At 39.8% G+C, this 26784-nt stretch overlaps 1 protein-coding gene and 1 pseudogene across 1 annotated transcript in view; both read left to right on the forward strand.

Moving 5' to 3' along the window:
- The first annotated feature begins 5276 nt into the window (after window positions 1-5276).
- Window positions 5277-25561, forward strand: LOC122706395 (annotated as a pseudogene).
- SLC17A6 (solute carrier family 17 member 6) overlaps window positions 25419-26784 on the forward strand; it is a 40182-nt gene continuing 38816 nt past the window's right edge. The window contains exon 1 of the mRNA XM_043921033.1: window positions 25419-25680. Coding sequence (XP_043776968.1) covers window positions 25595-25680 — 86 coding nt within the window. The 5' untranslated portion in view covers window positions 25419-25594. The remainder of the gene's footprint in view (window positions 25681-26784) is intronic.

The following is a 26784-nucleotide window of genomic DNA, read 5'->3' on the forward strand; positions in this document are numbered from 1 at the left end:
AGATGGGAATACCAGACCTCCTGACCTGCCTCTTGAGAAACCTGTATGCAGGTCAGGAAGCAACAGTTAGAACTCGACATGGAACAACAGACTGGTTCCAAATAGGAAAAGGAGTATGTCAAGGCTGTATATCATCACCCTACTTATTTAACTTTTATGCAGAGTACATCATGAGAAATGCGGGGCTGGAGGAAGCACAATCTGGAATCAAGATTGCCAGGAGAAATGTCAATAACCTCAGATATGCAAATGACACCACCCTTATGGCAGATAGTGAAGAAGAACTAAAGAGCCTCTTAATGAAAGTGAAAGAGGAGAGTGAAAAAGTTGGCGTAAAGCTCAGCCTTCAGAAAACTAAGATCATGGCATCTGGTCCCATCACCTCATGGGAAATAGATGGGCAAACAGTGGAAACAGTGTCAGACTTTATTTTTGGGGGCTCCAAAATCACTGCAGATGGTGACTGCAGCCATGAAATTAAAAGACGTTTACTCCTTGGAAGGAAAGTTATGATCAACCTAGACAGCATATTAAAAAGCAGAGACATTACTTTGCCAACAAAGATCTGTCTAGTCAAGGCTATGGTTTTTCCAGTGGTCATGTATGGATGTGAGAGTTGTACTATAAAGAAAGCTGAGCACCAAAGAAATGATGCTTTTGAACTGTGGTGTTGGAGAAGACTCTTGAGAGTCCCTTGGACTGCAAGGAGATCCAACCAGTCCATCCTAAAGGAGATCAGTCCTGGGTGTTCATTGGAAGGGCTGATGTTGAAGCTGAAACTCCAATACTTTGACCACCTGATGTGAAGAGCTGACTCATTTGAAAAGACCCTGATGCTGGGAAAGATTGAAGGCAGGAGGAGAAAGGGATGACAGAGGATGAGATGGTTGGATGGCATCACCGACACAATGGACACGGGTTTGGGTGGACTCTGGGAGCTGGTGATGGACAGGGAGGCCTGGTGTACTGCGGTTCATGGGGTCGCAAAGAGTTGGACATGACTGAGCGACTGAACTGAACTGAACTGAAGTTCTAGGACTTGGTTTTACTGAAACTCGAGTGTATGATTAACTCTGCATCAAGTTCCCTGACTAGGAGAGTTTGCCTGCTCGATGTGAGGCTAACCCAACAGCTGTTTACCCTAACCGACTGTCTGGTTTGCCTCGTATTGAGCAAGTTCCTGGAGACATAAGATTTTCAGTGGCAAACCGTGAACACCCTGGCCAAACCAAGTTGTACGTCTCTCTACCTCACCACTGTTGAGAATCAGTCACCACTGCAGGCCAAATCTGTTTCATTTCCTCCCTCAGTTGCATTAATGAAAGAGGTGCCAAAAGAACAACACAAAGAGGTTGTTGATACTTTAACCTGGTAACCTGGTAACCCGTGGGCACGTGTGCCCTAACTGATGTCTTACATTTCACATGGGGAATCAAGTCTCTTTTGAGGGAGGAGCAAGAAGGGAGGTGAAGCAAAGGAAGCAGGAGTTCTCCTTTAAATATCAGTTCAGTTCAGTTCAGTTCAGTCACTCAGTTGTGTCCAACTCTTTGCAACCCCATGAACTGCAGCACGCCAGACCTCCCTGTCCATCACCAACTCCCGGAGTCCACCCAAAGCCATGTGCATCAAGTTGGTGATGCCATCCAGCCATCTCATCCTCTGTCGTCCCCTTCTCCTCCTGCCTCCAATCCGTCCCAGCATCAGGGTCTTTTCCAATGAGTCAACTCTTCGCATGGGGCGGCCAAAGTATTGGAGTTTCAGCTTCAACAAATACATCTAAAAGTAGTGTATGTTTATAAATGAAACCATTTTTGTCTATATTCAGATATCATTCCCAGTTATTAAGCCCTGTTTTTTACTAAAAGAGAGAGAGAATCCATGTTTCCTGAGTCATTATACAAACAAAAGCCAGCATTGCAGTCTTACCTGTAGAGGATAATAGAACTGTGAAGTTGAAACTCAGCAGAAAAGATAAATCCTCAATGCCCTTCTTTTTTAAAAAAATTTTCTTTCTCACTTTATTTATTTATGTATTTTTTGTCTGGGCTTGGTCTTTGTTGCTTTGCATAGACTTTCTCTAGTTGCAGCAAGCAGGGCCCACCCTCAAGCTGCTGTGTGGAGGCCCCTCACTGCAGTGGATTCTCTTGTTGCAGAGCACAGACTCTAGGCATGTGGGCCTCAGTAGTTTTGGCACATAGGCTTAGTTGATCCTCAGCATGTGGCATCTTCCCAGACCAGGGATCGAACCCGTGTCTCCTGCACTGACAGGCGGATTCTCATCCTCTGAGCCACCAGGGAAGTCTTTCAATGCCCTTTTAGTCCCAGATTTGCCTGATGCTGCATCTTATCCTTCAGTGAAATAGTAGGTGAGCCAAGCACAGGGGAAAGAGGTCTGATACCTGTGGCATAGATCTAGCTTTGAATTCTGAATCCAAAATACCAAATTGCAGCGTGACCCTTGTCAAATCACCTAATCTCTCTTCTCCGCAGATTCATCATTTGTGAATTAAGCTATTTGAGCTAAATAATCTTTAATTTCTAAAAATATGTGCCCCACCCACCCCAAAAAAGTCATTTTTTTCAGTTTCCTCTATTTAAGGAAATATAAAATGACCTCAGGAAACAAACTGTCAGCCCCTCTAACCTCCAGAGAAAACTGAAAACCTGTATGATTCCTGATTCATTTTAAAAAGAAACTGACAATTCCACCAGCATTTCAAACCAGGTCAGTCTGATGGCAAAGGTGTATCACGAAATTATCTCCTCTGCTGTATAGGCAAGATGGACATAGCTACTACTTGCTCTTCAACGGGCGTGGTTATTCTATGAAGAGCGATATATTCTTAGGATAGTGAATAATTTTCTTTTTAATACTGAAGCTGCTTTTTATGTCCATACAATATTGGTTTTCCTCCCCTAAACTGTACAGAAGCACAGTAAAAGCTGCGAATTCCTGATGACTTTCTCTCCCTTCTCACACGACAGCATTGTCGCCTCCAGACACACTTCACCTGTTACGGACCTGGACTTAGCTGATCTTTTTTCACTGCCCTCCTGTCCTTGTCCATCTCCAAAAGACCACCCTGGGGCTAGAAACAAATTGGATTCTATGAACCTTTTTTTTTTTTGTTTTGAATTCTTGTTTTAATGGGATTGTAAAGGTTATAATGGAGGAAATTATTTGGGGCAGTGGTGTTAGGCACCTCTTCCCTTGGGCTTTCTACCTCGTTTGGTTAGAGAAAATCTCTAATAAGGACAAGGTCACTGGAACATATTAAATTGCTACGCTGTTCTGTGGCACAGGTTGAATTCTTAGATTTGACCAATAACCTGTCTCATTCATCCAGTGTTCATCCTCAACTAGATGCCAGGAACTGAAAATAATATTAATACTAAGCAGCAGTGTTTAGGCACTTGAATGTACCAGGTACAATGAACCGTGTTTTACATACAGGATTTCATTTGATCCATACAATTGCTTCATTCAAGTAATGCTATTAGAGCCATTTCATATGAGGAAACCGAGGCTTAAGCAGATTAAGGGACTTACTCAAGGAAGAAGAGGTAGGATTCATCCCAGGTATTCTGAGTCCGTATCAAACCAAAGAGAGTTCTCATTCCCACAGAGCATATACCTCCATGGGGAGCCAGCTACTAAAGTTTAATTGGCTAAAGTACATTCAATTACTATTTGATCATAATAATTAACCAGTCATTACACAATTGTGATCAAGAATGAGAAAGGGGATTGAGGACTATTAGAGTCTATGGAAATGTCAGAGAACACCCCTGAAGTGACACTTAAGTTGAGGCACAACTATTTAGAAGGAGTTAGTTAAGTAAAAAGCGTGAAGGTTGGTGAGCTTTCCAGATGAAGGGATCCATCCTGTAAAAGTAAAAATAAATAAGTAAAGGAAGAAGCCAACATTTATTGACTGATTCAAAACAATTAGACTATACTAAGTCCTTTATAAGACTTATCTGTTTTAATCCACATAGAAACATTTTAAGGTGGATATTATTTATCCTTATTTCACACAGAAGCTGAAACTTGTCATGGGTTGAACAGTGTTTCCACAAAACTCACTACTCAAACTTTGGAAGGTGACCTTATTTGGATCTTAAGATGAAATCATTCTGGATTTGGGCTGAGCCCTAAATCCAATGGCTGATGTTTTTGTAATAAGAGAGGACACGGAGACACAGAGAAGAAGGGAAAGGAAAGAGAGAGCACAGATTTGAGGAGCACATCTATCCTCTTCGTTGTTTAGTCATAAGTCGTATTCAACTCTTTGTGACCCCACGGACTGTAGCACTCGTTGTTTCCCTGTCCTTCACTACCTCCCAGAATTTTCACAACTCATGTGCATTGAGTCAGTGATGCGATCCAACCATCTTACCCTCTGCCACCCCCGTAAACACTAGGAACTAGCCAAGATATGAGGCCATTTTCCCCTCACAGGCAATCGGTGCTGACACTTTGAATTTGGACTTTGAGCCTCCTAAACAGTGAGAGAGTCAATTTCTGTTACTTTAGGCCACTCAATACGTGGTAATCATTTATGGCAGCCCAAGAGAAATAATGCAATACTCTGCCATATGGGAGCCTAGTAATAAAGTTTAGGAGGATTTATTTGTTTATTCAGCCTTGTTCACTGTTAATACTGTTTATCAGATATTTTGACATGAATTATGAAAGGTGCACCTGATGCAAATATGGGATCCCCTTTCAAAGACTGCAAAGCAGGAGCTGATAGGTGTCATATAAAAGTATAGATTAATGATAATAATAGTAATAATCACTCTCATGTATTAAATACATGTACCAGGCACTGTGAGTGATTACTTACATACATTATTTAATTTAACATGCAAAAGGTATATATAACTAATTGCATTCAGCAGATAAAGAAACTGAAGCATGATGAAGTTTAATTACCTTCTTCAGGGTTGTATATTTTTGCCAATGTCAGGGTGGGATCTCAATTTCCAGTGAGAGGATAAAGAAAGGAACTTACAGAGAGTACAAGCCATCAGCAGAAGCTTCTCCCAGGTCTTCAGATCTATGCTGTAGATGCCACCACTTATATCCTGGGTCATGAATGATGAGTGATGTTGGGCGTTGATGAATGAAAGGCAAGCAAAAGGACGTTGTGGGCATTAACAGTGAGCATAAAGGCAGAAAAACAGAAAATGGGCCTTTTGTTAATAACAGAGTGCTCCACTTTGTTGGGATGTGTGGTATACTGAAAAAGAAACATGGAAATTGATTTGGAATGGTAGATTCAGACCAGTTGTTGACCTATGAGCAAATGTCAGGAGAAGCTGGGAAATTATTCTTTGAAGAGACTGAAGTTCAGAAGGATTGTGCCAAGCCAAGCAGAATGATCCGATTGCTGCTTCAGGGAGATGAATCCCACAGGAGTGTGAAAAACAGACTGGCGACTGGCAGAGACCGGTGACCAGAGAACCATTTAGGAGCCAAATGTTCTAAGAGAGAGAGGGACAAAATGCATTCACATTCCTCAGAAAGCAACTCTTAGGCCGAACCCCAACTGCTCTTTTATTTGAAAACACCTGTTGAGACTTTCTGTGCTACCCAAGTAGGGATCCATATGAAAATGTCTAAGAGTCACATCATAACTTAACAGGAAACTTGTCTGGAGTGCTTGCTATCCTGCAGATGAAGGAGGAGGATTCTCCTTCTCAAATTTCTTGCAGCAGGAATATTCATAAGGGGCTTTCAAATACCTGTTACCTCTACAAAAGGAAATAAGTGATAGTGTTTACAGCATAAATCTGAAGACCTGGGAGAAGCTTCTGCTGATGGTTTGTATGATTATTGTCACTGAAAATCTGGCTGACATCAGCATCATCTCCTCTAGGAAAACTGGCTGTGGGGCTGGGCTGAAGTTTGCTGCTGCTGCCAGAGCCACTTTTTATTGCTGGCCACTTTGCTTCTGGAAACTTCACTAGTCAGATCCAGGGAGCCTTCCAGGAGCCATGCCTTCTAGTGGTTATTGATCCCAGGATTGACCACTACCGTCTTACAGAGCTGTCTCATGTTAACCTCCTTGCCATCATGCTATGTCAGACTCTGCACTTGGCAAACATGTCATCCTCTACAACAGTGGGTCTGATGTGATGGACACTGGCCCAGGAAGTTCTGCGCATGTGTGGAACCATGTGAGCACCCATGAGAGAGCATATCTCATCTCCACGTCTACAGAATCCTGAAGAGATTGAAAAGGAAGCAGAAGCTGCTGCTGGAAAGGCTGTGACCAGGAGGAATTTCAGGGTGAGTGTACCGCTTCAGCACCTCGGTTCACTGCACTTACAGCTCATCGTGAGGTTGGGCTCCCTAGGTGGCCTAGTGGTCAAGAATCTGCCCGCCAATGCAGGAGACACAGGAAACGCGAGCTTGATCCCTGGGTTGGGAAGATCCCCTTGAGGAGGTCGTGGCAACCCACCCCAGGATTCTTGACTGGGAAGTTCCATGGACAGAAGAACCTGCTGGGGTACAGTCTGTGGGGTCGCAGAGTTGGACACAACTGAAGCAACTTAGCATGCGTGTGTGCACAACCTGAGGTTACAGACCAGTCTGAAACCGCGGGCACTCTCTGTGTCCAGGGCAGACAGCAGGGCTGAGCCCCCGACAGGGGCTGGGCTGGAACTCCCACTGCTCAGGCCCTGAACGGGTAGGAATGACCACTGAGTGGTCTTCAGCTCTTCCTCCATGGGCTCCACACACAAAAAATGGAATACAGTTAGCTGAAAATATTCAATGATAAAAAGAAAAAACAAGGACCAGATTCCCTCCTAGAGCATTTAGAAGTATGCAGCCCAGCTGGCAGCTTGAATTTAGCTTCCTAAGGACTGTGTCTGACTTCTACAGAACTCTAAGATAAGATATTTCTGTTGTTTTAAGCCACTAAGATGTGTTCACTTATTACCACAGCAACAGGAAATGAAAACAGATAGTAAACTGAAAAAAAAAAAAAAAAGCCAAGATATTTGTGGGTAGTATTAGGATCTAGAGTGAAGAAAAAATTTGGAAGGATACTATGACAGTGAACCACTGAAAAGATTATAAAACCTGACCTGTATTCTTGTATGTAAGTGAAAGAATGATTAATAGTTAAGATGGAGATGAAAAGGTGGGCTTCATAAGAGAGGCAACACTAACATTCTTCATGAGCTCATCTAATCCTGATCTGAATGAGGACATTTAGAGCTGGTATAAGCTCAGACACTAAACTTTTTTCTGTGATGAATATTGTGGTTTTTTTCTATGCCTGAAAAAGAGAAACATGGGCCTGCTTAAAGTTTTACACAATAAAGGAAGGGTTTTTTTTTTTTTTTAATTTAGACTTTTTGTAAGAGAAGTTTAAGGTTCATGGCAAAATGAAGGAGAATTATATAGAGATCTCCCATATACTCCCTGCCCCCAATATGCGTAGCCTCCCCAATATCCACATTCCCCACCAGAGTGGTACATTTGTTAGAATTGATGAACCAACATTGGCACATTATAATCACTCAGTCTGTGTAGTTTCTTTAGGGTTTGTCCTCAGTCTCCTATATTCTATAGGTTTGGACAAATGTATAATGACTTGTATCCATCAATATGATATCATATTGTCACCGCCCTAAAAATCCTCTGTGCTTCAACTATTCACCCCTTCCCCACAAATCCACTCTGACCCTCATAACCAACGGCAACCATTGATGTTTTTACTGTCTTCATAATTTTGCCTTTTTCAGAATGTCATATAATTTAATTGCAGAAGGAAATGGCAACCCACTCCAGTGTTCTTGTCTGGAGAATCCCAGGGACGGTGGAGCCTGGTGGGCTGCTATCTACAGGGTCGCACAGAGTCCGACATGACTGAAGTGACTTAGCAGCAGCAGCAGCATATAGTTTAATACAATTTGAATCATACGGTCTGTAGCCTTTTCAGACTGACTTCTTTCACTTAGTTATAGTCATTTAATATGCCTCTCAAGTGGTAAAGATTCCACCTGCCACTGCAAGAGACACAAGAGATGTGGGTTTGATCCCTGCATCAGAAAGATCCCTTGGAGTAGTCAATAGCAACCCACTCCAGTATTCTTCCTTGGAAAATTGCATGGACAGAGGAGCCTAAAGGGCTACAGTTCATTGGGTCGCAAAGAGTTGGACATGACTGAGCCACTGAACATGCACACACATGTATATGTCTTTTTATGGCTTGATAGCTCATGTATGTTTAGTACTAAATAATATTACATTGACATAAATAATATTCCACAGTTTATTTATCCATTTACCTACTGAAGGACATCTTGATAACTTCCAAGTTCTGGTAATTATGAATCAGCTCAGTTCAGTTTAGTAGCTCAGTCGTGTCCGACTCTGCGACCCCACGGACCACAGCAAGCCAGGCCTCACTGTCCATCACCAACTGCTGGAGTTTACTCAAACTCATGTCTATTGCGTCGGTGGTGCCATCCAACCATCTAATCCTCTGTCATCCCCTTCTCCTCCTTCCTTCAATATTTCCCAGCATCAGGGTCTTTTCCAATGAGTCAGTTCTTTGCATCTGGTGGCCAAAGTATTGGAGTTTCAGCTTCAACATCAGTCCTTCCAATGAACACCCAGGACTGATCTCCTTTAGGATGGACTGGTTGGATCTCCTTGCAGTCCAAGGGACTCTCAAGAGTCTTCTCCAATACCACAGTTCAAAAGCATCAATTCTTCAGCGCTCAGCTTTCTTTATAGTCCAAATCTCACATCCATACATGACTACTGGAAAAACCATAGCCTTGACTAGACAGACATTTGTTGGCAAAGTAATGTCTCTGCTTGGTCATAACTTTCCTTCCAAGGAGTAACCATCTTTTTATTTCATGGCTGCAGTCACCATCTGCAGTGATTTTGGAGCCCCCAAAAATAAGTCAGCCACTGTTTCCCCATCTATTTGCCAAGAAGTGATTGGACCAGATGCCAAGATCTTAGTTTTCTGAATGTTGAGCTTTAAGTCAATTTTTTCACTCTCCTCTTTCACTTTCATCAAGAGGTTCTTTAGTTCTTCTTCACTTTCTGCCATAAGGGTGGTATCATCAGCATAGCTGAGGTTATTGATATTTCTCCCGGCAATCGTGATTCCAGCTTGTGCTTCCTCCAGCCCAGCGATTCTCATGATGTACTCTGCATATCAGTTAAATAAGCAGGGTGACAATATACAGCCTTGACGCACTTCTTTTCCTATTTGCAACCAGTCTGTTGTTTCATGTCCAGTTCTGTTAGTTATGAATAAAACTGCTAAAAATGTTCAAGTGCAGGTTTTTTTTTGTGGACATAAGTTTTCAACTGAGTTTTGTTTTAAATATAAAAGGGACACAGGCTTCCAATTAAATTGGGATAATTGAACATACCATTTGTGTTCAGTTTCTCCTAGTGGCTCACTAAAATGATAATGAAAAAGTTTTTTAAAAAGCCATAAAGCCACAAGGAAAAAGAGAATGGGACACCAGGCAACAATATTTAGAAGATGTTATCAAGCTTTCAGAAGATGGAAAGCTGATGGACAAGTGGAAAGTGACCTAGAGAGTGAGGAAGGGTGATCTCCAAATGCCTTCCAGTGGAAGCCAATCAGAAGTAATCTGATTCATGCACAAAGTGAGGAAAACTTGGGAGTTGAAATGAACAGACAACTCTGAAAGCAGGGTGGTTGGATCAGGGTTAAAAACAGGTGCTCTGCTGCAGTTGTATATAAAGAGGAGTTAGACCTACCCAGACAGGCACATGAACTCACCTATCATGAAAGGATATGGAAATGTATCTCTCCCAGGTGATCATATGGTTCCAGACCTCAAGGAGAGAGGTATAACTGAGGCCTAGGGTGAGATGAGATGCCTTACTGAAATCAAATGGAAAAATGAAAGTTTTCATACTGAATAGTAAGACTCGACCTCCAGCTCCTTTCTCTATTCAGCTTCCAGATGTGTGGAAGATGTGTGATCTTTTCCAGGAAAAATCTTAGAGGAAACCAATGTAGATAAGGAGGAGGGGAAGTCATCAGGAAGATTAAATAAGAATGTTTCCTGATTTGAGGACATGAAAGACTCTGTCTCTTAGTGACAAGCACAAAGAATACAAAATGTTCTTTATTAAATTTTCCAAACAATAGAGTACCATAATGTTTCCATAGAAAGATTAAAAAAAAAAAAAACACATGCACACATACTTCTTCAGGAATCAGAATGGAATTAATCTTCCCAATGGAAACACTATAAGATGGAAGTCAATGAGACAATATGATCAAAATTATCAGGGGAAAAAATGTTATACTTAAAACTCATAGAAACAAAACTATCAATCAAGTGTGGAGGTAGAAAACGTCAACTTTCATATTTGCGGAGTTTCAAATAACAAGCTTTGTATTAAATAAATAGCAGGCCCCTATTTATATATAAACAGACTCCTATTTCAGGAAACTATGGGAGTATGTAATCCATGAAGGATGCAGGATCCAGAAAGCAAGAAGGTGACACAGAAAAGAGTTGGAAAGACCCTTCAGAATGATGGTGACCAAGGACTCCAGGTTGGCATCTATATAAAAAATCTGGAAAGCATCTGGTGTAGATTGAAGTAGAAGGACTGAAAGCTCCAGGAGAAATGTTTTCATGGAAAAGCAGAATTGATAGATTACCTCATGAGCTTGAATATATCAAGAGAAATTCATTCTCTTGGCATGCTTTGAGATAGATTAATGACAGGAATATAGAAACATAATAAAACAATGTCAACACATAAAGGGTACAGTTTTGAACACTAGGGAAAAGGAACTAGTGTATAAGAGAAAGGAAATGAAAGCAAAGTAGCCCTGTGGCTTGGCTGGAGGGGCTTGAGTTGAAATTCTAACTTTGCCATTGAACCGTGTGATCATATGAGTGTTGCTTGCTATTATTATGTTGATTGTTGTGTTAACTTTACATTTTGATTTAAATAATATCAGTGAGAGGATGGGGGATATCAAGTGTGTGCAAGTAAGAGGGAGAAAGAGAGGGAGAGATGTGAAGCAGAATTAAATTTAATTCCTCATCTTTCAAAGGAGAGTGTCAAAGGACAAGTCAAAAGTTGAAAATCAGCCAACAGCAGTGTAATGATTTTAATAGCTGACACATATAGTGCTTACTTATTCTGTATGAAGATTATCCTTTAACACACATGCACACACACGCAATCACTCATTTAATCTTCTCCATAAAAGTGGTGTCGGCTAGTAGCAAGAATTGTCAGTAGGTGAAATGGGTCAAAGATGATGGTGATGGTTTAGTCACTAAGTTGTACCAACTTAAAAAATAAAGTCACAACCTGAAAGTTAGAGAGTTGTTTCATTCAGTAGGAATGTTTAGGACTTCAAGCCTGGGAGATAGCATCTCAAGTAGCCCTGAGACACTGCTCTGAGAAGATAGGTGAAGGAGTCAAGTTATATAGAAGTTTGCAACAAAGGGGCTGATCAGTTCAGTTCAGTTCAGTCATTCAGTCGTGTCCGACTCTTTGTAACCCCATAAATCGCAGCACACCAGGCCTCCCTGTCCATCACCAACTCCCAGAGTTTACTCAAACTCACGTCCATCGAGTTGGTGATGCCATCCAGCCATCTCATCCTCTGTTGTCCCCTTCTCCTCCTGCCTTCAATCCCTCTCAGCATCAGGGTCTTTTCCAATGAATCAATTCTTCACATGAGGTGGCCAAAGTATTGGAGTTTCAGCTTCAACATCAGTCCTTCCAATGAACACCCAGGACTGATCTCCTTTAGGATGGACTGGTTGGATCTCCTTGCAGTCCAAGGGACTCTCAAGAGTCTTCTCCAACACCACAGTTCAAAAGCATCAATTTTTCAGTGCTCAGCTTTTTCGCAGTCCAACTTCACATCCATACATGACCACTGGAAAAACCATAGCCTTGACCAGATGGACTTTTGTTGGCAAAGTAATGTCTCTGCTTTTTAATATGCTATCTAGGTTGGTCATAACTTTCCTTCCAAGGAGTAAGTGTCTTTTAATTTCATGGCTGCAGTCACCATCCACAGTGATTTTGGGGCCCCCAAAAATAAAGGCTGACACTGTTTCTACTGTCTCCCCATCTATTTCCCATGAGGTGATGGGACCAGATGCCATGATCTTAGTTTTCTGAATGTTGAGCTTTAAGCCAACTTTATCACTCTTCTCTTTCACTTTCATCAAGAAGCTCTTTAGTTCTTCTTCACTTTCTGTCATAAGGGTGGTGTCATCTACATAACTGAGTTTATTGATATTTCTCCCGGCAATCGTGATTCCAGCTTGTGCTTCCTCCAGCCCAGCATTTTTCATGATGTACTCTGCATATCAGTTAAATAAGCAGGGTGACAATATACAGCCTTGACATACTCCTTTTCCTATTTGGATCCAGTCTGTTGTTCCATGTCCAGTTCTAACTGTTGCTTCCTGACCTGCATACAGGTTTCTCAAGAGGCAGGTCAGGTGGTCGGGTATTCCTATCTCTTTCAGAATTTTCCACAGTTTATTGTGATCCACACAGTCGAAGGCTTTGGCGTAGTCAATAAAGCAGAAATAGATGTTTTTCTGGAATTCTCTTGCTTTTTTGATGATCCAGCGGATATTGGCAATTTGATCTCTGGTTCCTCTGCCTTTTCTAAAACCAGCTTGAACATCTGGAAGTTCTCAGTTCACATATTGCTGAAGCCTGGCTTGGAGAATTTTGAGCATTGCTTTACTAGCATGTGAGATGAGTGCAATTGTGTGGTAGTTTGAGCATTCTTTGGGATTGCCTTTCTTAGGGATTGGAATGAAAACTGACCTTTTCCAGTCCTGTGGCCACTGCTGAGTTTTCCAAATTTGTTGACATATTGAGTGCAGCACTTTCACAGCATCATTTTCAGGATTTGAAATAGCTCAACTGGAATTCCATCACATCCACTAGCTTTGTTCGTAGTGATGCTTTCTAAGGCCCACTTGACTTCACATTCCAGGATGTCTGGCTCTAGGTGAGTGATCATACCATTGTGATTATCTGGCTTGTGAAGATCTTTTTTGTACACTTCTTCTGTGTATTCTTGCCACGTCTTCTTAGTATCTTCTGCTTCTGTTAAGTCCATACCATTTCTGTCCTTTATCAAACCCATCTTTGCCTGAAATGTTCCCTTGGTATCTCTAATTTTCTTGAAGAGATCTCTAGTCTTTCCCATTCTGTTGTTTTCCTCTATTTCTTTGCATTGATCGCTGAGGAAGGCTTTCTTATCTCTCCTGGCTATTCTTTGGAACTCTGCATTCCAATGGGAATATCGTTCCTTTTCTCCTTTGCTTTTCGCTTCTCTTCTTTTCACAGCTATTTGTAAGGCCTCCTCAGACAACCATTTTGCCTTTTTGCATTTCTTTTCCATGGAGATGGTCTTGATCCCTGTCTCCTGTACAATGTCACGAATTTCTGTCCATAGTTCATCAGGCTCTCTGTCTATCAGATCTAGTCCCTTAAATCTATTTCTCACTTCCACTGTATAGTCATAACGGATTTGATTTAGGTCATACCTGAATGGTCTAGTGGTTTTCCCTACTTTCTTCAATTTACATCTGAATTTGGCAATAAGGAGTTCATGATCTGAGCCACAGTCATCTCCTGGTCTTGTTTATGCTGACTGTATAGAGCTTCTCCATCTTTGGTTGCAAAGAATATAATCAATATGATTTTGGTGTTGACCATCTGGTGATGTCCATGTGTAGAGTCTTCTCTTGTGTTGTTGAAAGGGTGTTTGCTATGACCAGTGCATTCTCTTGGCAAAACTCTATTAGCCTTTGCCCTGCTTCATCCTGTACTCCAAGGCCAAACTTGCCTGTTACTCCAGGTGTTTCTTGACTTCCTACTTTTGCATTCCAGTCCCCTATAATGAAAAGGACATCTTTTTGGGGTGTTAGTTCTAAAAGGTCTTGTAGGTCTTCATAGAACCGTTCAACTTCAGCTTCTTCAAAGGGGCTGATAGTCAATATCAAAAGTAGAAAATGTTAGTCGCTAAGTCGTGTCCGGCTCCTTGCCACCCCCTGGCCTGTCCATGGAATTCTCTCAGCAAGAATACTGGAGTGGATTGCCATTGCCTTCTCCAGAGTATCTTCCTGACTCAGGGATTGAATCGAGATCTCCTGCATTGAAGACAGATTCTTTACCATCTGAGCTACCAGGAAAGCAGTATCAAAGAATATCAAAGATTATTGTTAATTAAGGAAAATCAGATATCTCAAGGAATTTAGCACTCTTTTGTGTATGGAAAGATCCAAGTTTCTGGGCTCACTGAAATCATTTCCTTTATAGGCATCTCAGCTCCCTGGGGCCAGCATCTGCTTTTTCACATCCCCCATCTATAGGGAGTGGCTGTAGTCTGATGGCTATTAGATGGCAGGGATTTTCCTTCCTGAATTCCTTTAGGGCTTACCGCCTCACACCAGAGGGCTGCAATCCCTAATAACTGTGACATCTTTGTTTACTGATTTTGGCAGGAAATACTCCATTACACAATCTTGTCGACTTACTGCGACCCCATGGACTCTGTGTCCATGGGATTTCCCAAGCAAGAATACTGGATTGGGTTGCCATTTCCTTCTCCAGGGCATCTTTCCAATACAGGGATCAAACCCAGGTCTCCTGCATTATAGGCAGATTCTTTAATGAAAGCTAGACTAAATATAAAATGTATAACGCATTAGAGATGTTTTTATCTTGTCTTACTTGCTATGATAGAAAAGTGCTTTAATTTCTGTTATTACCCAAATTTTGCTTCCCATGGGGTCGCAGAGTCAGACACGACTGAGCAACTGAACACAAGGATAGGAACTAATGAGCTGTTGAAAATTGCTCTCCTCTCTCCACCTACCCTCTTCTGATCTATAGACTCTGAGGCAGGAAGTGCTGTAACAAAGCTGAGTTCCACTCAAATGGGGGAAACTTCTTTTACACACAACTTGCATGTTCTGCTGCTATTTCAAGACTCATTTCAACCCTGAGGACCTTCCCCAAAGGAAAAAGAACAAGGGGCCAATGAATGGGGGTTCATTTGCTCCCAAGTCATCTCAGTCTGAAAGGAATCAGCCACTTCAGATCCACTGTTAGCTACTTCTGTCCTGAGGATGAATTCTGTATATTGTCACCCTGCTTATTTAACTTATATGCAGAGTACATCATGAGAAATGCCGGGCTGGATAAAGCCCAAGCTGGACCCAAGATTGCCTGGAGAAATATCAATAACTTCAGATATGCAGATGACACCACCCTTATGGCAGAAAGTGAAGAAGAACTAAAGAACTTCTTGATGAAAGTGAAAGAGGAGAGTGAAAAAGTTGGCTTAAAACTCAACATTCAAAAAACTAAGATCATGGCATCCGGTCCCGTCACTTCATGACAACTAGATGGGGAAACAATGGAAACAGCGACAGACTTAATTTTCTTGGGATCCAAAATCACTGCAGATGGTGACTGCAGCTGTGAAATTAAAAGATGTTTGCTTCTTGGAAGCAAAGCTATGATCAACCTCTACAGTATATTAAAAAGCAGAGACATTAGTTTGCCGACAAAGGTCTGTCTAGTCAAAGCTATGGTTTTTCCAGCAGTCATGTATGGATGTGAGAGTTGGACTATAAAAAAAGCTGAGGGCCTAAGAATTGATGCTTTTGAATTATGGTGTTGGAGAAGACTCTTGAGAGTCCCTTGGACTGCAAGGAAATCCAACCAGTCTATCCCAAAGGACATCAGTCCTGAATGTTAATTGGAAGGACTGATGCTGAGGCTGAAACTCCAATACTTTGGCCACCTGATGTGAAGAACTGACTCATTGGAAACGTCCCCAATGCTGGGAAAGATTGAAGGTGGGAAAAGTGGATGACAGAGGATGAGATGGTTGGATGGCATCACCTACTCGATGGGCATGAGTTTGAGCAAGTTCCGGGAGTTGGTGATGGACAGGGAAGCCTGGCGTGCTGCAGTCCATAGGGTCACAATGAGTCAGACACGACTAAGCAACTGAACTGAACTGAACTGACAAGGGTAGAAAAGTAAGAGTTGTTAATGAATAGCATTTTCCTTTGGCATTTTCCTTTTCTCCATTCACTAAATGAAAGTGCTAATTTTTCTTTTTAATGTCTGGGATCATGCCAGGGTTGAAACAGGAGAGTGGGCTAGGGAGAAATAAAATATACTTTTTAGAAATTAAGTTATCTTACAGAAGCAATCTCCCAATGCCATTTGAGTCCACAATTTTCAAACTGATCTAAGCAAGTGTTCTAATGATGGCTGCTGTGTACTATATCTATGTGTCTATGGGTAATTTTTCCTCAATCCCTGAGTGAGTTAAAAGTCTGATGATGAAAGGGGAAAGGAGATTATTTTTTAAAAATATTTTATTGGCTCACACACAACTATTACAGCAGTTACTTTCTGATCCTTTTGTTCTATCCTCTCTCCATATACAATTCATCATACTGTTGCCTGATAAACTTCTAAGAACATTTCTGTGCTTGATAAAATCATAATTTTTTTCCAATTATTCATAAGAAAAAAAAATCTAAATTTCTTAATTAAAATCTGAGGTCTCTGAGAGTAAGAGAGTATGTGTCTTATTTATTTCTTCTTCTGTAGTATCCAGCAAAAGATGGACCACGTAATTAAGACAGCAATATTAACAAAGATTTCATTGAATTAACTTGAAATTTAAGGCTTTCTTTTGTCTTGCCCCATTCTGCTTTTCTAATATTTTGTTCTATAATTACTCTTATATGACTCTTCTCTCTTTCTAGTGTTTTAATTTGTATTTTAAACTTCAGATTTGTGTATCCATCCTTTTTTCATTCATCCGTTTATCCACTCATAGATATTTTCAAAGATGATAAATCAAAATACTCTAAGTTGCAAGTAATGGAAAATCTAACTCCAGTTGTCTTTAGTATTAATTAAATGGCATTGGTACCGAGTCCAAGCTCCCTCTGCTCACCGCAAGATAAGTCAATGAATCTCAGATGAAGTTTTGGGTTCATTAAGGGATCTGGCTGACCCAGAAGATGGCAGGCTAGCACCTCACAATAACCATCTTGTAGCGGCTGGGTTGCCAGGTTATTTTATGAGTCAGACTTCCCTAGTGGCTCAGACGGTAAAAGCGTCTGCCTACAATGCGGAAGACCTGGGTTCAATCCCTGGGTTGGGAAGATCCCCTGGAGAAGGCAATGGCACCCCACTCCAGTACTCTTGCCTGGAAAATCCCATGGATGGAGGAGCCTGATAGGCTACAGCCCATGGGGTCACAAGGAGTCGGACACGACTGTTCACTTTCTTTCACTTTTTGGGTCAGAGATAGGGAGAAGTTGAGGAAACAAAAGACTATTCAAGGGTAAGCCTCAGACAGGGAAAGATGTTAGTTTCACTTCCTTACAGTCCTTCACTGGTGGGATGCTCAGGTTATCTCCCTGGGCAGGCCATTATGTATGCCTACAGTAACAAAAACAATGACAAAAAAAAAACAAACAGCAGGATGAGGGTAAAGTCACCGGAAGCAGATCCAGCATAAATTCAAAATGAACCCTTCCCGGTTACAGGATTCATTGACTCAAAAATTTGGAAAATCACTCTAGTCAGTCAGAGCACAATGAATGACCGAAGGTATTGACACTCAGGGTCTCAGTGAATGATCACAGTCTCTTCAATTCACACAGTAAAACCTACCCATTATGGTTCTCACCAGGCTGTGATGGTCAATCTCCTGCTAGTACTCAGTAGTTAAGTCATGTCCAGTCACTAAGTCACATCCAGTTTCAAAGTCGTGTCCAACTCCTCGCAACCCCATGGACTGCAGCCTGCCAGGCTCTTCTGTCCATGGGATTTCCCAGGCAAGAAGACTGGAGGGGGTTGTCATTTCCTTCTCTAGGGATCTTCCTGACCTAGGGATTGAACCTGTGCCTCTTATGTCTCCTTCATTGCCAGGCAGATTCTTTACCACTGAGCCACCAAAGGTATTTTTACTATTATTATAATCCCACTAGCAGGCACAAAAAATTGTGTAGATGGCACAGGATTATTCAATTATGATTTATCAGTGCCCTGCTATTCTTCGCACTACGAGAAAAACCACACATATAAATATTATTTGAAACATGTTTTCCTATTGACTTTCAAAGAATTAAAATTAACCTCCTGGTGTGTGTTCATTGCTCAGTCATGTCCGACTTTCTGAGACCCCATAGACTGCAGCCTGCCAAGGTCCTCTGTCCACTGGATGTTCCAGGCAAGAATACTGGAGTTGAAGGAGGAAACAGACAGAACAGGATCTGTCTTGAAAGCAGGACTGCATCTTGGGCCGGACTGTGGACTTTGAGCTATAAGCCCAGTATCTATGGAAACCACGCAGCAACTGGAAAACCAGGCCCCCAGAAGGAAGAGCCCCAGGGCTCCTACCTAGACTCTCAGCCGCCTAAAAGAATACCCTGATTATCTGTGTAACCGAAAAGAATCATGCATTCTATTATGCTTATTGGGGTATGACCACAGGCCTAATGATAATTGTCCACTGTTAACTACCCAAGCTTAAAGCATATGAATCACGGGTTAACTTTGATTGCATCTTTTTCTTTGTTCAGACTAGTTTCAGGAAATTTGAGGAGGTGGGTTTGGGCACGTGCAATTAGGGTATATTAGATTTTCACAAAAACCGGTCGGGGTCCTTGGCTAAGAGGAGACTCTGCCTCGGGCTGCCGGTGTAATGAACTGCACTCCACTATCTGCATTGTCCTTCTGAGTGAGTTGGTTTCCCGGAATGCGTGTCTGCAACAGAGTAGGTTGCCATTTCCTTCTCCGACCTGCTGTTAGGTTAGCCCTTTTAGCGCAAAGAAAATTATCTATTTGACCACTAGAGGGCAGCAGTTAGAAAACATTAATAGCCGCCACTGCATTTCACTCCATTTTTGTTGTTTCTTCTCCAAAATTATGACCAGAGTATGCTTACAGCAGTTAAATATTGTATATTTTAAATATTCTATACTATTAGCAAACTGTGTATTCATATATTTACTTTAGAAAGTGTCACTTTAAGTATTCTAAAAGTGAAAGCTTTTCATCTTCTGTCTCTCATAACTTAACTTAGAAAGCAGAGTGAAGAAGTCAAACTGACAATCTCTGGGTGTGTGCAGCCAAGTGGGAGATTTCAATAATGTTACATGCTTTCCTCCAAGGAATATAATATCCCATAATCTGGAATGATAATGAAAGCAAAATAGCGTCCTTATAGGAGAGAGAGATTTCAATTAGGTAATATTTCATCAGATCATAAAAATATTCCATATTATAATACTTGTCACTTAGTCTATTTATTAATCTGTAAAATACATTAAGGCAGGGTGTTCTCTATTTAGCCTGCTTCATATTGAAGTATTTCTTTTATTCTCTTTACAAGTGGCACCTCTTATTAATTTTTTCCCAATATTTTCTTACTCAATCATACCTTTTACTTTAAGAAAAAACTTTTGAGAGTTTAAATAAGCTAGTGTTTTCAAAATCCTTTTGTATTATATCCCATTGCTCTATGTATATAGTATGGGATTCAAAACAAGGAATATGTTTCTGGGATTAGAAAAGCAATAGTTGGTCTTCATTCACTTTAACACTTGGATTTTTCCAAGGTACAATGCTGTGAAAGTGAATAAGGATTTTTTTCCCTTGGGTACACAAAGAAAGAAATGGCATAAAATGTATATATCTTTCTAATGGTAAGTTATTTATAGAGAGTAAGATGCACATAGAAAAGACTAATATGTATTTTGGTAGTTAATATATATATATATACTTGATTACAGTTTACATTTATTTAAAACTTCCTACTTCCAAATTTTTAATTGGACAGACCACAGGTAAATCAAAAAATAATTCATATTAGGCCATTAAATATAGAAGTGCAGAGTACTGAGTTACGTACACAGATGTGAGTAAGACAAACTAAATTATTTCTTCTATCTCTGGCTCTCAGAAATTGCACCATAATTTATTGGTAATGTCTCTAAAGCTAACACTGCAAAGTAAAGGCAAATAAAGCTGAACTAAAAACTGTCCGCTTAAAAACCCTTAGTAAGAAAAAAGTCACAGATGAATCCTTGGGCTTATTTGCATTGTCTCAGCTTGAAAGAAGTGTGTAATTAGAATGAACATTGATTAAAGAATGCAAAGTCAAATAAAGTCATACTATAAAAAAGCTTCTCAAAGCAGTTTTCTCTTTAAGAATATGCAAGCTGTATAACCTGTATAGAAAGCTATAGACTGCACTAAGTCCTCTAGTTTCCTATACCCCAGGAAAGCACCTCGCCCACAGTGGGTGCAATATCTGTTGAGTGAATATTTGTTGATAGTAAATAGAAAATATTGCATTCAAAACAGCCTCAGAATTAGTCTCCTTGAAATATTTTTCAAAATAAATTTGCTTTAAAAACACCTTACCAGTGATTGATAGATAACATTAATTATGATAAAAAGGAAACTTATCAAACATTACTATTTAAAAAAAAACTTATAGTTATCACAACTTATTCTATTGTGAGTAAAACCATTAGCCCATTTTTACCCCCATGATTGCCATGTCATTTCTAAATCTTAACAGAGTGAAGTATAATGACTCTTTCATTAACTTAGGAATTCCCAGACAAACAAATTATTTCTAAGGACATTTAGTACTTGGTCAGACAATTGCAAACATATTGCCCACAAAGGATACTTCATATTTTTAGGTGTAGATCTTAACAAGTACCAAAAAAGAAGAAGGAGGACATGGGAAAGGAAGAGTAGAGAAGAAAAGAAGGGACTTCCCTGGTGATTAAGATTTTGTGCTCCCAATGCAGGGAGCCAGGGTTTGATCCCTAGTCAAGGTTTTCCTGGTGGCTCAAACAGTAAAGCATCTACCTGCAATGCAGGAGGCCTGGGTTCGATCCCTGGGTAGGGAAGATCCCCTGGAGAAGGAAATGGCAACCCACTCCACTACTCTTGCTTGGAAAATCCCATGGACGGAGGAGCCTGGTAGGCTATAATCCATTGGGGTCGCAAAGAGTCGGACAGGACTGAGCGACTTCACTTTCACTTTTCTTTCAGGGAATTAGATCCCACATGCTCTAACTAAGACCTGGTGCGACCAAATAAATAAACTTTTTTTTTTTTTTCCTTAAAGAAAGAAGGAGGAGAGAAAAAAGGAAGGAAGGAAAGAAAGAAAACAGTTTTAATTATTAATACATAAAGACAATTGCTTCTAAAATGATAACATATCCTTCCACCAGAGGGCAACATTTGCAAGACAGTTAAATGATCTCTCAAAAGCATTTCCTAACACAAAAATAGAAATAAATGCAAACTTAATACACTGCTATTGGGTACTATCTTATGTAAATTTTGAAGAATACAAAATTGGGTGATGATGATAATTATTTAAACAGTTGCTTATAAAACAATAATAGTAAAACACAAGTAATAAATTGACTTCTTTAAAATATAAGAAGATAGAACTTTCAGAAAGGAATATATTGCTCTATGTCATTGGACTTTTTTTTCAGTTCATTATTAGCCTTGTAACTCAAATATAATAAAAAAAATTTAGGGTAGAAGAAATGAGAAAATACTGTTCAACATCAATGAATAAATTAATGAAAAAGTCATAGAATTTTACATGTGGAAGGGATGATAGAGATTATGTGCAAGCCTTCATTTTTTACAAATAAGAAAATCAGTTTATTAAAACTAAGTAACTGATTCAAAGTTGCAGGGATGATAATCAGCAGAACCAGGATCCAAACACAGTCAGCTGATTTCACATTTCTTACTCTACACCATTGATATTCAAATTGTGATTCAGGGGTGCAGCCCTGGAAACTTGTTAGAATTGCTGCACCTCAGTCTCCACTGCAGAACTATTGAGTTAGAATATGTATTTTAAGAAGATCCTAAATGGTGAAAAACTACTGTAATCCATGCTGCTTCTTCATCACAGGTTTCATGACTTCAGGCAAATCATTAACTCTCATTTCCCTCCTCAATAAACTGGAAATAAATTAAAAAACAAAAAACTGGGAATGAAATTAGTTTGAAGAATCATTATAAAGAATAAATGAGATCATGTAAATGAAAGTCATTCATAAATTACAACACTACACACATTAGTTGTAGTCAATGAAACCTCTGTTTATTGATAACAGTGCCTGGAAAAAGGGGACAATTCTCTTAGAAGAATTGTCTAATAATGCAATTTAAGGCTAAAATTGGATGGAAGATATTAAGGGAAGGTGTCCAGAGAATGAAAGACTTTTTCAGTGTTCCTAAATTGATACCATTTGTATAACTATGAATTATTTCCTTGCATGAACTGAAAACTGGTGATATTAAGGTCACAAAGGTACATATCTAATGTTTGGATTTGGGGAGCATGCATGAAGAAAATATGTCAGATTAGTAACTAATATCTGAATATATGTCTCTTATATTGGGTTTAGCTATTAACCTAAGAATAGCCTAAATGGTAGTCTAGTAACAATTCTTGTAATTTTCACATACAACATTTTCCCCTTGTTTATGAATTTGCTCAAGATGTCCCCTCAGCTAGAATCTCTCTAAGTGTCACCATCTTTCCCCACCCAATTTCCTGGCCTGTCATCATTTTTATAGGACTAAATTTCTCTTCAAGTATTAAAACAGACAAGGAAACATCACATCCTGAAATATTTTCTGTACACTTTCACTTTCAGGCTGGGTTACTTAACTTGTCCAGTTTCACCCATAAGTAGTTGTAATTGTATTTATGTGTGTATTTCCCATACAATTTGTGAGATCTTTCAGGGAACAGTCCCAGAAACTAGTGAAGTTTTGAGCAATAAATAATTATCTTTAAAATAAATAAATTAATATTAGAAGTAATTCTGATTAAACACTTACCCTTTCATCAAGAGAATGGAGAAGAGAGCCAAATGACAGAGATTTTAATGAGGTGAATGTAATTATTTTACACTACAAACAAGGCTTTTGTGTTGGATTTGTGTCTCATATATATGAGACTCAGCAATCAGGTTTGCCAGTGATTTAGATCTCTAGTCATTTGGGCTGAAACTTAGGCAGGAATTCTTAGAAAAATCATTTTTTATATCACCGTCTTAACTTCACAGATATTTATAGGACTTCTGTTTTGTATATAATTTTCTGGAATTTCAAGATTACTGAAATCCTTAAATGAATTAAATTTAATGAATTTGGTCATGAAAGATTTGGAAAACATAGATACTTTGAAAAGCACTAGATGAGTCAAGTCCTGATGAGCTGGAAGAAGGTAGTTTGTTTGGAAGAAGATAGTTTAATGTTTCCCCCCTTGTTTTTATAGTTGATCACTTTTGGGGATGGATACTGTTTTGAGGCATTCCAGAGTTTTAGGAAAATCTTGTTTAGTATACTAATAGGAGATATATATAATATATATAAATACACATCAAAATAAGAGAAAGATGCCCCCAGTATCCTTTTCTTTATTATAATTCATAATAAAATATATTTTGATAAATGTTAAATTTAATAATAGCAGATGGCTTCAGCTACTTTTGAAACTTCAGCTATTTTTCCACTATCCATTCAGTACATGCATGTTCATTGTATTATTTGGCCTATTTGGAGAATATTCTTACATGCTTCTGTATTTAGATCCATATTTCTGAGATTTGGTACCAGAATCCCTAAGAAAAATCTACTCCCCCTGTTGGTTTAAAGAAAATTCAAGGATTTTGACTTTGAGAATGTAGTTCAAGGACAATCTGTTTTGTAACTATTTGCCTGAATTACATCTAAGAGGTTTGTGATTCATGTCAAATGCATTAATAATTAACATTAATCTTGCATAGTTTCCTCACTTGGCTTAATGAAATAGATTCATTGGTGCTGTACTTACATACCTGAGAGCAAATGTCTTTCATGAATGTCTCTGTAATTCTGCTTCAGAAGAAGATGTTACAAAATTTTAAAAAAATTATATTTGACAAGATTGTAAGTTTAAATAAATCTTTAAAATATCATCAGCGATAATTTGTTAAAAAGCACAAGGTGTAGCCACAAATGTCCTCATATATTGATATTTTAGTAGTGTGTGTGCTGAAAATTAGCTAAAAGTAAAGAAGCATACAATTCCAAGGAATTTATATTAAACTGCTTGTTTTTTATTTAACCAAGATCACTGAGGAACAATTATTCTTCTTTAAAAAAATATATATTTCTCTACTCTCTCTCTCTCCCTCTCTGCCTTCTTCTGTCTCTATTATCCCTCTTTCTTGCTTCCTCCTTCTCTTTCTTCCTTTCTACCTTTTTGTTTTCTCTTACCTATCAGGGGTTAAAGCAAAACACATGAGCAATATAATTATGCAGTTTGTGTGCATATAATTTATATTCAAGGGAGCCCAGGTGCCCCAAATTCCACAAACATAAGTAAAATATGTTGTAATCTTCCTTCCCTGAAACAGTTTGAGTTGGCATCAGCATGCTGGGTAAAATGTAGCAAACTAGAAGTAACTTGTCAATTTTTAATAAAATCTTTCTCCCTTGTAGAGCTAAATGCACCATTCTCCCTGCAAACCCTGGCGATGATGACATCTTCTCACTTGGTTTCCATAGCATCCATTCCTGAATCTCCAGTACGGTCCTTGGTCAGGGCCATCCTTCCAGTTCCCTTCCCGTAGAAAGTTGGCAACCTGACCAGCCAAAAGAAACCGCCCCTTTCCCTGAGACTTACTCTGTCCGTGGTGCTGAACCATTTTGCCAAGAGGCGCCCAGACGGGCGCTGTCAGCGGTGCTGAAAAAAATCTTCCCTGACGCTGCCCAAATCAGAACAGTGTATCTGTTATTTACTCACGTCCTCAAAGAGCAGTAAGCTTTCTCCATCTTAATTCGACTCTACCGCAGAGCAGAGTTTGCGCCGGTGTGATGGGAGGAGATCATGGGCAAGAAGGAAAAACTAACGGCAGCATCGCTCACCTGAGACCTAAGATGCTCCCATGAGTTTCAGAAGTGCTCTGCTCCTTACAGCAAAGGCACCATTTTAAAAAGTACTATTCTTTTGACTTCGTCCTTACACAAGGGTTCTGTGATATTTCCACCTGCGTTAGAAAGGCAGAGGATTTGTCAGCAACAAGGCTTTTAAAACCAAGGATTTACATTGTTTTCGAGTGGACTGACTTCCAGAACAAGGACTCATCTGCACCCGCTCAAATACCATGGCACTGCGTGCGCCCTTTGCCACCGGATCCTCCCCTTCCAATGAGACTTTCTGATTGTGTCTACCAACTCTCCTATTAGGAAACCCGTGGGTTGCATGCAGCTATTCTGTTGTATTCCCGTTCTCACTCTCCCTCCCCTTTCTCACTCTCACTCTAGCAAGAGGCACGCCGATACCATTCTGCTGAGGAGGAAAAAAAAAAAAAAACCTACAACTACCTTAAGCGATTAAGACAATATGCGCAACTCTCGCCTTTCATAGCGATCTCTGTTTAAATCTGGCAAGAGCCGACACCAAGCTTTGCAAGAATGGAGTCGGTAAAACAAAGGATTTTGACCCCGGGAAAAGAGGGGCTAAAGAATTTTGCTGGAAAATCCCTCGGCCAGATCTACAGGTAAGGGAAAGCAAACCTATGTTTGCCTGGGACTCAGCATGAAAAAAAAATCTGCAGAGCTATTTCCTTAAACCCTGGTTGCTTAGAGATTGTAATATGATCGAAAAATCTTTCTTTTTGCTCATTGCTGAAGTGAGGCTGCTCTGGAAACCTACTTATTAATTCAGGAATGTTGCACTAAATTAACTTGTCTGCTGTTTGTGTGGATGTGTGTGTGATTTTTGTTTTGGTACCTGCAGATTCTCATCCTTTCCTACTGAGGATTTATCCTTTTTACAATTGAGAAATGACCTGCACCTGTTCAAAGAGCCTTTCTTTTGTTGCTTATAGTGACACCAAATTAAATTCCTTTAATGCAGAAAAAGGAATAAAGAACACAACCACCTTAAAAAATTAATAAAATTCTGAAGAGTAGTGGCAGAAAGAAAGCTGGGTCTTAGTTTCAAAACCACTTGAGTAGAGAATCCCCCAGTGGAATCTTCCTTCTGTACTGAAGGAAGAATCAAAATATATCAATAATTGATAGTGGAAGCAGTTCCTCTTTTTAAATCTGAAACAATGTATATGTATTTTTAATTATTTGACCTCTCTTAGATGTCTATTTCTTGTGTGGGAAATATCACAGTGCTTTTAAGAAGAGCCATAATAATAACCAGCCAAATGACTTTGGAAGTATTAGAAACGATTTAAAATTTTAAATCCTCTCTGTAGTCACTGTACTAGTTATTCTATAAATTCTACAACTTTAAATCTGTTCAAGAATATGACACAAATGCACCTTTTCTTAATAATAGGAGCAAAATCAAGAAGAAAGGGCAGAAACAAAAGGAGAAACGATTCTAAGAGAGTGCTAATCTTCAAACTTGGTAAATTGAAGCCTTTGGAAATGTAAAGAAAATGACCAATGCACGTCCCAGTTTTCCCAATCTTTCCAGCTCTGGTGGGCTTCTTGTAGGCACCATCATGCACCTATGCGGCAGTAAATACTGCAAGGGCCCTGCAGTTCCACGGATGCCCTGGAAAGAGCTATTCTTTCCCAGCCCAACCGCCATCAGTGGGGAGTTCAGGTGCAGAGTTTAACTTTGCATATATGAGCATATGAAG

This window comes from Cervus elaphus, chromosome 2, assembly GCF_910594005.1.
Source record: "Cervus elaphus chromosome 2, mCerEla1.1, whole genome shotgun sequence".
Classification (NCBI taxonomy): domain Eukaryota; kingdom Metazoa; phylum Chordata; class Mammalia; order Artiodactyla; family Cervidae; genus Cervus; species Cervus elaphus.